Raw genomic sequence first — 12,960 nt, 5'->3', positions numbered from 1 at the left:
TATCAAAGATTAATTGATAACAATAGCTTCGATATTTCACAGCCTGGAAGCCTTTAACGTAGTATTATATGTATATATATAAGGAGCATTACTATATAAAGTCGTACAATACTCGCGAACCGAATCTATATACAGTATTGAGAAAAATCGTACACTTTTCGTAAGAAATTAATTAATCTACTTTCCTTTCCTGTAGCGTTACTTATCTGGAAAGCGACGAGATGTAATTCGAGCATACTCTATTGTACTTACAAGCAGATATTACTATACAATCCCCGCCATTGCTAAATATAATGCTTTGCATCTATTTTCCATGCACTGTTGTAAGTGATACGGGAAATTAAAAAAAAATCTTTTTTTCTTTTTACAAAACAATGATAATCTGATTTTAAGATAACTGAGACAATTTTCTAATAGTCGGACCACGATGTCCATGCAAAGCTTCTACGTTTCCGAGTGTCTAGTTTGAATGGCATATGTTGTGACATACATAAAATTAAGAAAAATTTCTTTTTTCCATAATTCAATAATTAATGCTGTGTCTGAGAAAGCTTGTTGCATTATTGTGCGCCCAATTATTGTGTAATTGAACGATATTGAGCTGAATACCTGATGAATAAGGAATTTTGATATCAAGATAAATGTAATTATAGTTTGTATCTCGGATTTTCGATTACGATTTTCCTTGCATTGAACGAACGAGATTGTTGTATATTGTTGTCGCTAAAAACAATGGGGAAGTATTGCACGCTATATTTTGACGAGTAACTTAATTATACACGTAATCTTTTATTTTATTTTATTTTTTCTAAAGTTAAGCTATTCGCGAGCCAGGACCCAATTTGTCCTCTACGTTACATACCACTTCCTATTCTTATAAAAGACGAAGAAGAAAACGAGCACTATATTATTAAAAACGCTAGTGCTAATTTCGAACAATCAGATAGATCAGCAGTTTCGGAATCTTGTATCTACAGAAACAATGGCAATATTTTTCACATGGCTGTCGATCGTATTTAGCGGTGAATGGCTATTGGTCGTTCAATGAGCAAGGAAAAAGACAATTTTAAAAGAAATTACGGAGCACGATGTCCCCCAACGGAGAGAAGAAAATGAAACTTGGTACTTGCATTAGAATCCACGCTATTCGCTGATTAGCGTCGCCATGACAAAACAACTGATCGGAGGAGCAATTGTACCTAGCCGTATCGCTCTTTCACCTCAACAGTAGCGCAGTATATCATCACGCGTCCGATCTCCCGCCCGAAGCAGACATCGTAGGCAAGGTAAGAGAATTAGCGAAGCCCCCAGTGACGTATTGGCGGCAACAGGGGTGCCGATAGCAGGCATCATGTCACTTCCATCGCCAGTGAATTTGTTTTGTTCGCCCGTACAAGCTGCTGCTGCTGCGTCTTGCTGTCGCACGGCGAACTGTCCACTCCATCCACTTCCATATCCAAACTTTCACTACAATAAAAAAAAAAACGAATAAATTAGAATGGTGTTGAAGTTGCAGAGCTTTGCGTATTCATGCCATCGCGTTCCAATTTATCGAATATGCTTTGTCACGATGCTCTCGCTAGTTCCTGCCAGTATCTCAAGCGTTCATGAAGAAACGATTTGTCAAGCCTCTGCAAAATTTCTAATTACAGAATTATAAACGATTAATGGATTACCTATTACTATTAAGCGTAATTTCCCCGGACGTTGGGACTTGTGGCGCCTGATTTTGCGTCTGTTGCTGCTGCTGTTGTTGCTGCTGCTGCTGCTGCTGTTGCTGCTGCCTCGCGAGGCTCGCCAATTTACTTTGCGTTATCAGGCCGGGTAACAGATTGGACGGCGGATGCTTCTGTGGTAGAACTAACGTGGACTGCTGGTTGTTCACGACGTGGCTGCTGTTCGTCAGATTGTTAGAGTTGTTTATATGCGGCACCGGACCGTTCTGGTGGCTATTGCCAAAGTTTGTGACGTTACTGCCGTTACCGCTGCTGCTACTACTACTACTGCTGCTGCTGCTACTACTGCTACTACCACCACCGCCGCCGCTGCTGCTACCGCTGCCACCGCTGCCGCTGCATGTGGTACTCGCACTAAACACTCTAACATTTGCACTACCACCGCCACTACCACTACCACCACCGCAGCTACCACCATTCCTATTATTTGTCAGACTAGTCAAGGATTTCGAGAGAATGGAGGCAGCGGCACTGTTGTTCGGCAATTGTCTGTGTTGCTGCTTGGGCTGATGATTCGACTGCGTGTCGACCGCGGCACTGACACCGACAGTGCACTGCGTGGACACTGTACTCGATGCCATGACGGGCTGATTGGTCGTACACGCGACGACGGAGGACAACGTGGGAATCGACGAAGAACTCGTAGAAGTATGTACAACACTAGAACCACCACCGCAATGGGTAAGCCGGGTCTGCTGTGTCGTGGTGGGCGGCGCGAACAGATTGTTCAGGAGCGGCGTCACCACGAAATGTGAACTGCCCAGCTCGCCGTCTGTCCGTGATTCGTTCACGCCGCTGTCTGAGAGACCACTGACACACGCACCACTCGCACCACTGACGCCCGCCGTTGCGAGTTCCAAGTCCGACACGGCGTCCATCGCGAAGTAATCGGCGATATTGAACTCCGACGTAAATGGCGATTCGTCACCCGCGCGTTCCGGCTCCACCTCGATGCATATGGACGTCGCCTCGAGTGGGAACGGGTATGGAAGCTTGGATCGAGACACTGTTGACTCAACGTCCGAGTCCGTGTCGTCAGTACTTTCCTCGCTTGGACTATGCACCGACACAGGCGGAGTCTTTGGTCGAAAATGTAACCTGCCAGACAAAATGTAACATAAATATGTGATACAACTGTATACAAGTTATTCTGTTTTCATTACTGAACGAGTAAATAATAATAATTTTATGCTAATATATTACTGAATAATAAAATAGTTTAAACAAATAAAATAAACTCTCAAATTTAAAAATAAATAAATAAGAAAAAAAGGGGCTGAAAATCAACGCGATACTTGGGGCATGTGAAATTCAATCGTTTTGACTCGTATCTTCACAGTTACATAAATTGGACGGCTCTGATTTGACCTATCCTCAGCAAAAAAGAAAATTTGATGGTGTCTTTCTCTGCACACGTGGTAAGACTTTTGTCACTCATGATCGGTTGGCCGAATGATCTTAGAAAATAATTTATATCGTAAAGACATACCATTCTTTTTTGACAGTAGTCGTTGCTGTCGTGGCAGTCGCGTTCGAATCCGCTGTCTCGCGATTGGAGTCGTGTATCGTGAAATCTAAAGTAGACCACATATCATCCATATCGGCTGTGCAGCGGTCTAGTATCACTCTGTATTCAATAAAATAAGGACAGTCAAATAAATGTCATTCCATCTCGTAACATTTATCACGTCGCAGACATCGTACCTGCCACCACGACCAATTCTCCGTCGTGCGAAACCAATACACCTTGGCACCGGTTTGCTAATGCTAGTCAGCGCAAACCTGTACTTTTTATCAGCAATACCGCCTTCGTTTTTATCACACCAAGGCCAATTTCCAAAACCACCTGATGCAGGCTGTAAAGAAAAAAGTTATATTAGAATAATTTAAAATCCTAAAAAATAACTGTCAGATTCGTATCCCTAATTTTTAATGATCTGTCCAATTGCAGTAACGGATTCTTTACCGAAAGAATTCTAAACTTAAAAGTGTACAGTATCATATCGATCAATCAATTTCAATCCGGCAACAATCAACGAGTAATGATAATTGAATTAATATACATCCAATAAATAAAAATTATTACAATACATTACAGTATTTAACTTAAAATTTTGCCAATATTTCTTACATTTACACAATTCAAGAACAATTAATATAACAACAAGCTTGATAGAATTCTATTGATAGAATTAACAATTATCCTGAGAAAAAAAAGTGTAGAGTGACTTACCGGTAAATAAGAGCTATTCCTATTGCGACGAAAGGCGAATTGACCCTCGTCTGCAGTGTCTTCGTCATCGCGATCGGAGGGTAACGAGGGTTGGGAGTGCGAATGAGATGGAAGCGGGCTATCTTCATCTGAACTGATGAGCGGGTCCAGCCCGCTTCCGAGAACTCCTGGGCGATTTCCTCGGCCGCCGCTACTACCCGTTCCGCTACGAATGCCAGTTTCGTCCAAATTTCCTCCCCTGCTATTCGTTTTATGTTTCCGTTTCTTGTACTGTCTCTTTTCTTTCCTGGGCACAACTTCGTCCTAAATTAAAAGAGAAACGATGTTAACTATTATTGCACAGCAGATCTGAAGACGGATATCGTTCCTTCGGAACGTTTAAAGATAAATAAAGACAAAAGTATCAAAAGTGAACGAATTTTGACACGTACTTTACAAACTTTGTTTGTCCAATTTTGATGAACGCCAAACTGGTTGGTGAAGAGCGGAGCAAACGCCGGCCTCGGTGCCTTTAACGCAGACACCTCTTGCAATATTTGTCCACTGAAGTCTTGCGCTTGATACCTGTGAAATCAGATGTAAAATTCCCATTAATAAACACTCATGTAATATATGCAAACAACGGTTATCGTCATTTCATACAAACCGTTTCTCATAAATCTCGATTGTGAGATGCAGATGCTCCCGTTTCGTCTTCTCTCGGCGTTTCACCATCTCCAGAAGCGTGACCGCTCTACTGAGGTCCCTACGAAGCTTCAGCATTTTCTCGTAGCTGGTTTCGTCGTTCTTGCGATTTTTACGCGTTTGCATTTTCTCCGTGCGTCGCCTGAACGCGAGATACGGATTTTTGGCAGCCGAGCCGAATCGATTCTCCGTTTTGACCGATAATAGCAAGGGATGTTGCTGCGAAAAATATACGGTATTATTAATATTGCATTCAAGAAATTGATTCAGAAACGCTAGAGATTTCATTGGTTGTATAGAGAAAAATAGGGAGAGAATTCTCGTAAGATAAAATTTATACGCATTTCTATATTAGTAATAAATAATTTAAGACGCATATAGACTGGTAACATAACCTCAAAAAGCAAATTATAAAAATGCGATGCTCACAGTTTTAAGACGTTTGTTGAGCCAATAATCGAACACCGCGATAATTAAATCGTCGTCCTCTTTCAAAAGTGCCTTGGCCTCGTTGAGGGTAACTACAGTTTGTCCTGAACTCTTCTCCAGACGATCCATCATTTCCTCAAATTGCAGAGGAGTCAATTCCATCTTACGGCTTTGCAGCGCAACCCACTTTTCGTCCTCCGAATCCATATCGTAGTCAGGTATGTCTTGTTCCATAGCAAAGGCTGCAAATAAAGGGCAAATTCATTAATTATTTATCAAAAAGCACTAAAAAAATATATAATAAAAATGGCATTTTAATCCACTTACGTTGCATATGTATTAATTGGCGAGGCAGCTTATAATCAGAAGGGTATATCTTGTTATAAATTTCCACATCTGCCAGATCGGTCACTTCAGGAGTAGGAATGATTAGACCTGTGCATATCGCTCTTTGAAGATGATGTTCCTGAAAAACAAATAGAATTCATTAAAACCATAATACAGTCCCATCCATCATGCAACTATCATTGTTACACATATAACTTTAAAAATAATATAATTACAAAAGTGTATTTAATACATTTAAATGAGCTTAAATTTGTTAAAAAAAATCTCGTTACAGGATTCATTCCAAATAATTAATTCGATATATCTCATCCGAGTGTCATAATTATACAAACATTATCAAATTATGTATGTATTAAGTAGAGTAAGCATATTCGAATACTATGTCAATCAATCATTTTTATGTAATCTCGTCTCTAATATAACATGTTTATCATATACATTACAGAAAAAAGCGAAACGAACTTATATCATCAATCAATGAATTGTCATATCAAGATATGTTAAGATGTGACAAAGAAGTTAGAAATTATAAATCTACTTATTGATTTGACGCTACACGACTGCGAATGTGTTTTCAACTTGTAAACAGCGTCTACCATGATGCATGTACAACAAATTGGAGTAATAGGGCATCCATTTTATAGTTTCTCGGTAGAAAGAGATTCTGGCATATCGTCGCCCCCAAGTCAGAGACTCCCACACCTAGGAGGCATCGCGAGGGCATTGTCCAAGCGTCAGGAGGAGAAACGCTTGACGTTTGGACGCCAGGGTGCCAGGTGCAACGTAGGGTGACACGGGGGCTCGCGTTGACGGCGAATCAGACGTTGACATCTGTCGCGAGGTGTCAAGTCGGGGACAGGAGGGTACGGGGAAAATGATCGAGGATCGCGGGCATGCTGGTAATTGCGTTAAACGTGGAAAATTAACAATTTTCCAGGGTGCCCGACGACGGGCGGGCCGCCATCTGCCGGTTGTTTACGAAATTCTACGCCGTGGGTAAGATGGCGGACGGGGAAAACATGCTGGAACGAGATGCTGGACGTTCCGACTTACGCATTCCTCCTCCTTTTCCATGCCGCTGGGCATTTGGGGCACCGCGCGGTTAATGGCCGAATAATCTGGCAGATCCGGCAGCTCCTCGGCCATGTAGATCGGCATGGGCTTGGAGGCGTCCAGGGCGCGCGCCCTGAACGACAGCTTGCTCATCCTGAGGGCGGCTGGCTCGCGCGTGTTGACAACCAAGGATGGCTGGCCGCACCGTAAGAGGCCAGTCGGGTCGGCTGGGGGGGCCTCGGGTTTCGCGGAACGCCGTGGGCCTGGCTACTGAGGCCTGGCTGGGGGCCCTGGGGCCGAATTACCCGGCACAGAGAGCGCTCAGGGCCTCATCGTTCCCCGGCCATCGCGCTGGAACACGGTCACTCAGTCACCAAACGAGATATATCACTTTGAAAACATGTTTGCGTGACACGGTCCCTGCTCAAAGCCATCATGGCCGACGCACAGCCATTTAACACGTTCGGCCGCCGCCGTGCAGTTCCGCGGGCCGACGTGCGCAGCGCGGGAATCGCCGCGTCGCCCGTCGCCGCCGTTGTGACGCGGCCCGCGCACGCCTATTGGCCGCCGACACTCCCGCCGTATGTCGAGTACACACCGTGTTCGCCTCCGTTCCGCCACGCGGAACTCACTCAAGCGTCGTCCCGAGAACGAATCGCACCGCGGGAACGAGACGCTCTCGAAAAAATCGCCGTCCGCCGGATCGACAGAAGGCACGCTCGCGACGCGTCGACGTTGTCGCATTCAATTCAATCCGTCCTCTCTTATCTCTTCATGTTTATCTAGACATTTCTGGAGCAGATTCGCATATGTGTGTGTCGAGCACCTAGGCCTGAAACAAGAGTTTACAAATATTGATTTTTTTATCCAAAAAAATGTACATTGCTTTATCCATTACGTTTCTCCATGGCATTTCCCGTTACATTATGTTCAATTATTGCGTCACAACAAAGAGCGAGAATTTTTTATTATTACAAAGAAAGAGCAGAAACGAGAGGCACACGCGTTCAGGCAGAACCCGCGGTACCCGCGCATGCGTCGCCGCTGGCGCGGCAAGCGCTTGAAGTTGGCCGCGGACTGGCCGCCGCCGTCGAACCGCGCCAAATCCGAAATGGGAACGCGCTTCGCGTTGCGATCAGATTCATTCATTTCGGCCACGACCTGCGATGTGTTGCTCCGCGTTTAAAATAAAATGGCACGCGTCTTGGACGTCTTCGGGGAGAGAAGTACGAGAGACCCGCGAGAAGCAGCGGAATATACTTGGCACGATATTTCTCACTGAAGCGAACGAATCTGTCGCGTTTACCCCCCGACGAAGGCGCTCGAAGCTGTCGACGCGTAACGCGTTCACCGTCGAACGGCGCCAAATGCGCAGCACGTGTCCGCCGCCCGTGCCGAATGAAAAAGGGGCAGGAGACGCGGAAGATTAAACGGCGCGGTCACGTCGCGCGCTTGACTCACGTAGCGCCAGCCCGTCGCGGAAATCGCCGCGACGCGGAGTTCGCGAGTCACGACGACACTTGCATGGGCGTGCAACATGACGCAGACCGTCGCCGTTCTGACCGCGATTCCTAGGTTATCTTACCATCTGCGCTCGCGGCTGCCGAATCTGCGCATCTCGGACGTGACGCCAGGTAACGTAACGGTGGTCCGGACGCGTGCGACGCGACGCGACCGCGTCCCCGGGACGCGATCCCCGTTCTCGCGAAATCTCGTCGCGAGCGTGTGCCGCCGATAAGCGACCCCCTCGCGTACGAGCACGTGTCGAATTCCCACTGCCACTGGCGCGCGGCCCTCCCGCCACGCCCGCGAGGGGACGCGCGCGCCGCAGCGGGAAAGTTCGACCCTGTTGCGTTTCAGCGCGCGATCCGAACTGACGCTGAGCTATAGGGAGAGGATTTTTGCTAAGCGGATCTTTAAATTCTCGTAATTCTTAAATATACCAACCTTGCGTCAGCGCCCAAAAAATTACGATGTATGACACGCTACTCGCATCGGAAAGGCCAATTTTCGAATTATTATCTAAACATGTGTATTTCTTTAAATATACAGGACAAGCAGATACCGCATCCAGGCTTAACGCGGCAGAAATATTAGTGGCCGACTGTGATTTATTGGCACCTTATGCGAACAAATTGACGTCGGTCAAGTGGATACAGGTGACATGGGCCGGCTTAGACAAATTCATTCCACATGTGCAAAACACGCGAAGAGATTACATACTGACTCGTTTCTCCGACGATTCATTTGGCCTGGCCATGTCCGAATACGTGATAGCGAAAATTGTCAATTACGAGCGTGATCAGAGACAGCAGTACGAGAATCAACGGCTCGCCGAATGGAAGCAAGACGGCAGGTTGATTAACCATAGGCTCATACGTGACTTAACTATAGGTATATTAGGGGTAGGAACGATAGGAAAGACGGGTAAGTTGTGCGAATAACGAGAAACCTAAATCTTACATCCAACGTGTGCGAGCAAAGTATCAATAAGTTTTACACCTTTTAAATATTTTCATAGTCGCGGAAAAGCTGAAGTTATTTGGCGCGACTACCTGGGGAATGACACGTACCTTTTCGAAAGAGAAATTACCGTTCCTCGACGAGCACAGAACCGTAGACGGCTTGCCGGACATCCTGGAAAATTGCGACTATGTCATTAATGTATTGCCCTCGACTCAGGAAACGGTCGGACTTCTGAACGGCAACGTCTTGGAACATTGCAAAGGCAGGAACGCAGTTTTCATTAACGTAGGGCGCGGTTCCGTTATCCGAGAAACGGACCTGATAAACGCTCTCGAGCAGAAGTGGATTTCGGCCGCTATTTTGGATGTGTTTGAAAAAGAGCCGCTGCCAAAGGAGAGCAAACTGTGGAGCCTTCCACAAGTAAAACTGCACATAATTATAAAATAATTATCAAATAAAAAAGAAAGCTTTCATTTATAACTGATGACACTACGCATCTGTCTAGGTAACAATCTCACCACACAACTCGGCTGTGACAACGGCGCAGAACGTCGCGAAGCTATTCGCCGAAAATTACGCTAGATACGTAAACGGAGAAAAACTGATAAGTGAATTTGATTTTAATAAGGGCTATTAATTTAAAGTTAAAAATTTTAATCCATGTAAAGGGACTATACGGTGTTATATCGGGATGACAAGCGATACACACAATCAATATTTATTATGTTAATTAAAATATACGTACATATCGAAATAAACATATTTTGAACATCTTGAGCCGTATGATAATTGTTCCTGTTACAAGAATTTTTAAATTTCACACACAACTTAATCTCTTGCACTTATATTATAATTTTATAAAAAGATAAAATGTATGGCTATTTTTTATTCATTTTTAAAATAATTCTTTAAATTACGTATCTTTAAAATCATGTACTAAATATAGACATCTGTCATAACATAAAACAAAAGTCGCAAAATAAATTATATAATTTATTTTCGATTGAATATATGTCAAATAAATTATACAAATTGTTCTAGGTATCGAAATAATAAACTTTAAGTAACTGTTTTACTTAAATAAAAAAAAGAACTTATTATCTGAAGTAATCTGATTATATTGGCAATTTATCGATTGCTAATAATCTAAAGTATAAAAAATCTAAATAAAGAATATATGTTTTTATATTATATTATATATGAACACCATATATCTCTTTTCTCTCTCTCTCTCTTTTGCACGACGTACACATGGAGGTATATTAATGTGAATTATTGTGGATGTAGAAATCTATTCGGTAGGCGTCTCTTCGGTAGGCGTTTCTTCAATAGGCCGGGGGGATGGTATCAAACCGCGGATGCACAAGTCATACACTACCTCTTCGATCTTTTTTACATCATACTTGAGAGCGTCAAACCGTTTCCTCAATATATCGTTCTTTAAGTTCAATAGCCGAAACCCTGCGTTCAGTTCATTAACGAATGTCGCGATTTCCATCGGCCAATTGTAATGACCGTTCGTGACACTATTTACAGCGAAACGGCTCTAAAAAGAAATACGTCGTTACGAAACTATCGCGTGAGGGAATCACGGAGAAATTATCATGAAGAATACATACCAGTTCGGCGGATAACTGAAGCAGACCCAGTAAGAAATCCTCCAGATCCAGATGGAAGCCGTCCTCTCTGTTATTTTTTACTATAAGTATAATGAAAAAAAAAAATTATTCTTAAATTATTTATTAAAGTTCAATATAATATGTGAAAACGAATATTATTTAAATATTATTACTCCCGCAATTGTTTAAGCATTAAATATAGTAATTCGTATACCTCCTAATATTTCTGCAACAGTCTTCTTGTCGACCAAGACCTTGATTTCGAAATAAATTACTAGAGCAACTAGAAAGCACAGCCTCTGGGTGATGAAACGCCATTGATCATGGTAGCGATAATACTGATTGCTTGGTACCACTTCAGCCAGATTCGCATACTGTATCCTTATGTCGCCAAATATCTCTCTCGCCTTTGAACAATATTTCGACACAACTGTAATTTACCAATAGCAAGTAAATTATTACATATATAATACATATTATGTAACAATAAAAAAAATTAGTCCCAAAAACATACTTATATTCTCCTCCATCGTGTGATGCACCGTGTGAATATTTTGCAGTGTCATCAGTATATCCCTGGAATTTTTCTCGATGTTTTTCACGATGACACGGATTTGCTGTAAATACAAGACAAATTTTATGAAACGTCGAAGACATGTTACAATCAAATTCGATTTATTTTTGAATAAATCAAAGCTGAGGATAGGCAATATCGCGTCTTTTCGTCAATAAAAATTCTCGCATTTTCGAGGGTCCGTTTATTCTAAGACACGATGTTTCAAGCGGTACCAGAGTCGATAAAAAAAAGTTCCATAACATAAATTTATGTTTAAGCACTTTAAGAGGTTAGTAATTCTATACAAGCAAGTCTGGCCAGATGTTGGGAACGTGGAATTGGGAAATAGACGAGCTTATTAAATTCACGCGACGTCTTCGCGAACTTTCTCTCGTCAGAATTAAAACAAGACGAAACGTGAATTTGCCGCGACGAGAGACAATCTGGCGCAACAATATAACCTAACAAGAGAGAAATAGCCCGTTCTCGAGGAATACCGTCGATACACACCTCGCGCACTTCCTGCTCGTTGTTCAGACAGTCCTGAAAGGAGTTGAACATCTCCGTTATCGCCGAGGACATGGTGTCTTCCATTATTTTCCCGATGTATAAATGCACTCTCGCACAATATTGAAGTTGTGTATAAATCACTCGACGATCAATCTTCTCGTATACTGGTCAGAGGCGACGTCGCCATCGCCAAACGTCGGCGTGACATCTGTGCGCTCGCCGTGGGTACTACGTCGCCCGGTGGTTCGCTGGATCGAACAGATGGCGGTAACGTGCAGTTTTCGAACGCGATAATGTGTTTCGAGTGTATCGAGTTACAGTCAGATAGCGCCAGCTGTTCAGTTGAGTTGGTCGCGTTCAGTGCTCCAATCTTTTACTCCTCGACAAAAAAAAAAAATTGCGCGATTGTAAGAAGATACGGAAGACTTGCAAATAGACGGAGGTAATTTCAGAAAGTTTATTCTCCCATTTGTGATTTATGAACAATTAAATACACATGTTCCCGTACGCCAACTTGATTTACGTACAAATCTAGCAATGATGAATAAAAAGATTGAATTTACATACTTAATGATTGGCAACAAAAAATTAAATTTGCAAACATCAATAACATTATAACTGGCGTGTCTAGCGTCAATTGCGTGTATATTATATGTTATATGAATTTATCATGTTATATATATTGTATTAATATATTAATATATTATTTGAATGCGCGAATAAAAGAGATAGAGAGAACTTTGTCGCAAAAAGCAAAATAATCTATTTTATTATGTATATATAATACACATTCCTTTGGGATCATTTTATCTCTTATTATAGCTCAATTATGATTTAATATTACGCAATTCCGACGACTTGTTGCGCACGTTATTTATTCATAATAATACACAACAGTGATTTTCGTGCTTATCTAAATTTTTCGAAGAATATTGTAATTAATTTAGTCAAATAGCCGAACGCTCCGGATCCTCGTTCCGATACCGGAACGCGCGAGGATCAAGCACGTATGGGCGGTGGCGCGATGTGGCGAATTCGAGCCGAGCAGCGGCGAGAGAGGCGGCGAGCGCGGAGCCGCGTCCGTTCGCAAGGTCTCATGCTCGAGGTGTATAAATAGAAACCAGTAGGTCCTGCTGTGCGCGCGCGAACTCAAGAAAGGCGGCAGCGGCGACGGCGACGGCGGCGGCGGCGGCGGCTTGGAATTCTGCATACAAGCCGCCCGCCGCGCAGCCTCACGCACAGGTCGCGGAGGACGCATCCCTCCAATGGGGGAGAGAATTCGCGGGCGTGTCATTGATCCCGATACCGGCGGCGGTTGAGCAACGT

The 12,960-nt window shown here is 43.3% G+C and overlaps 3 protein-coding genes across 3 annotated transcripts; 1 reads left to right on the top strand and 2 right to left on the bottom strand.

Moving 5' to 3' along the window:
* Positions 1–362: 362 nt before the first annotated feature.
* Positions 363–6,918, bottom strand: LOC105458351 (enhancer of polycomb homolog 1-like). The gene is made up of 10 exons (XM_011703591.1): positions 6,484–6,918; positions 5,410–5,548; positions 5,083–5,324; positions 4,616–4,872; positions 4,401–4,533; positions 3,970–4,272; positions 3,441–3,592; positions 3,226–3,363; positions 1,677–2,834; positions 363–1,467 (listed from the first exon to the last, which is right to left on the bottom strand). Exons 1-10 carry the CDS (start codon positions 6,634–6,636, stop codon positions 1,350–1,352), a joined length of 2,793 nt encoding a protein of 930 aa, XP_011701893.1. The 5' UTR covers positions 6,637–6,918; the 3' UTR covers positions 363–1,349.
* Positions 6,919–7,962: 1,044 nt separating this feature from the next.
* LOC105458349 (glyoxylate/hydroxypyruvate reductase HPR3-like) lies at positions 7,963–9,722 on the top strand. The gene is made up of 4 exons (XM_011703589.1): positions 7,963–8,117; positions 8,536–8,910; positions 9,005–9,369; positions 9,455–9,722. The coding sequence occupies exons 1-4, from the start codon at positions 8,021–8,023 to the stop codon at positions 9,584–9,586; spliced, it is 969 nt and encodes a 322-aa protein (XP_011701891.1). The 5' UTR covers positions 7,963–8,020; the 3' UTR covers positions 9,587–9,722.
* LOC105458350 (translin) lies at positions 9,652–11,849 on the bottom strand. Its single transcript, XM_011703590.1, has 5 exons — positions 11,635–11,849; positions 11,083–11,185; positions 10,783–10,998; positions 10,569–10,648; positions 9,652–10,495 (listed from the first exon to the last, which is right to left on the bottom strand). The coding sequence occupies exons 1-5, from the start codon at positions 11,716–11,718 to the stop codon at positions 10,241–10,243; spliced, it is 738 nt and encodes a 245-aa protein (XP_011701892.1). The 5' UTR covers positions 11,719–11,849; the 3' UTR covers positions 9,652–10,240.
* Between the last annotated feature and the right edge of the window lie 1,111 nt (positions 11,850–12,960).

This window comes from Wasmannia auropunctata, unplaced genomic scaffold (genome assembly GCF_000956235.1).
Source record: "Wasmannia auropunctata unplaced genomic scaffold, wasmannia.A_1.0 LD334538.1, whole genome shotgun sequence".
Lineage (NCBI taxonomy): Eukaryota > Metazoa > Arthropoda > Insecta > Hymenoptera > Formicidae > Wasmannia > Wasmannia auropunctata.
The sequence above is the reverse complement of the archived record's forward strand: the minus strand, read 5'-3'. Positions and strand labels throughout refer to the sequence as shown.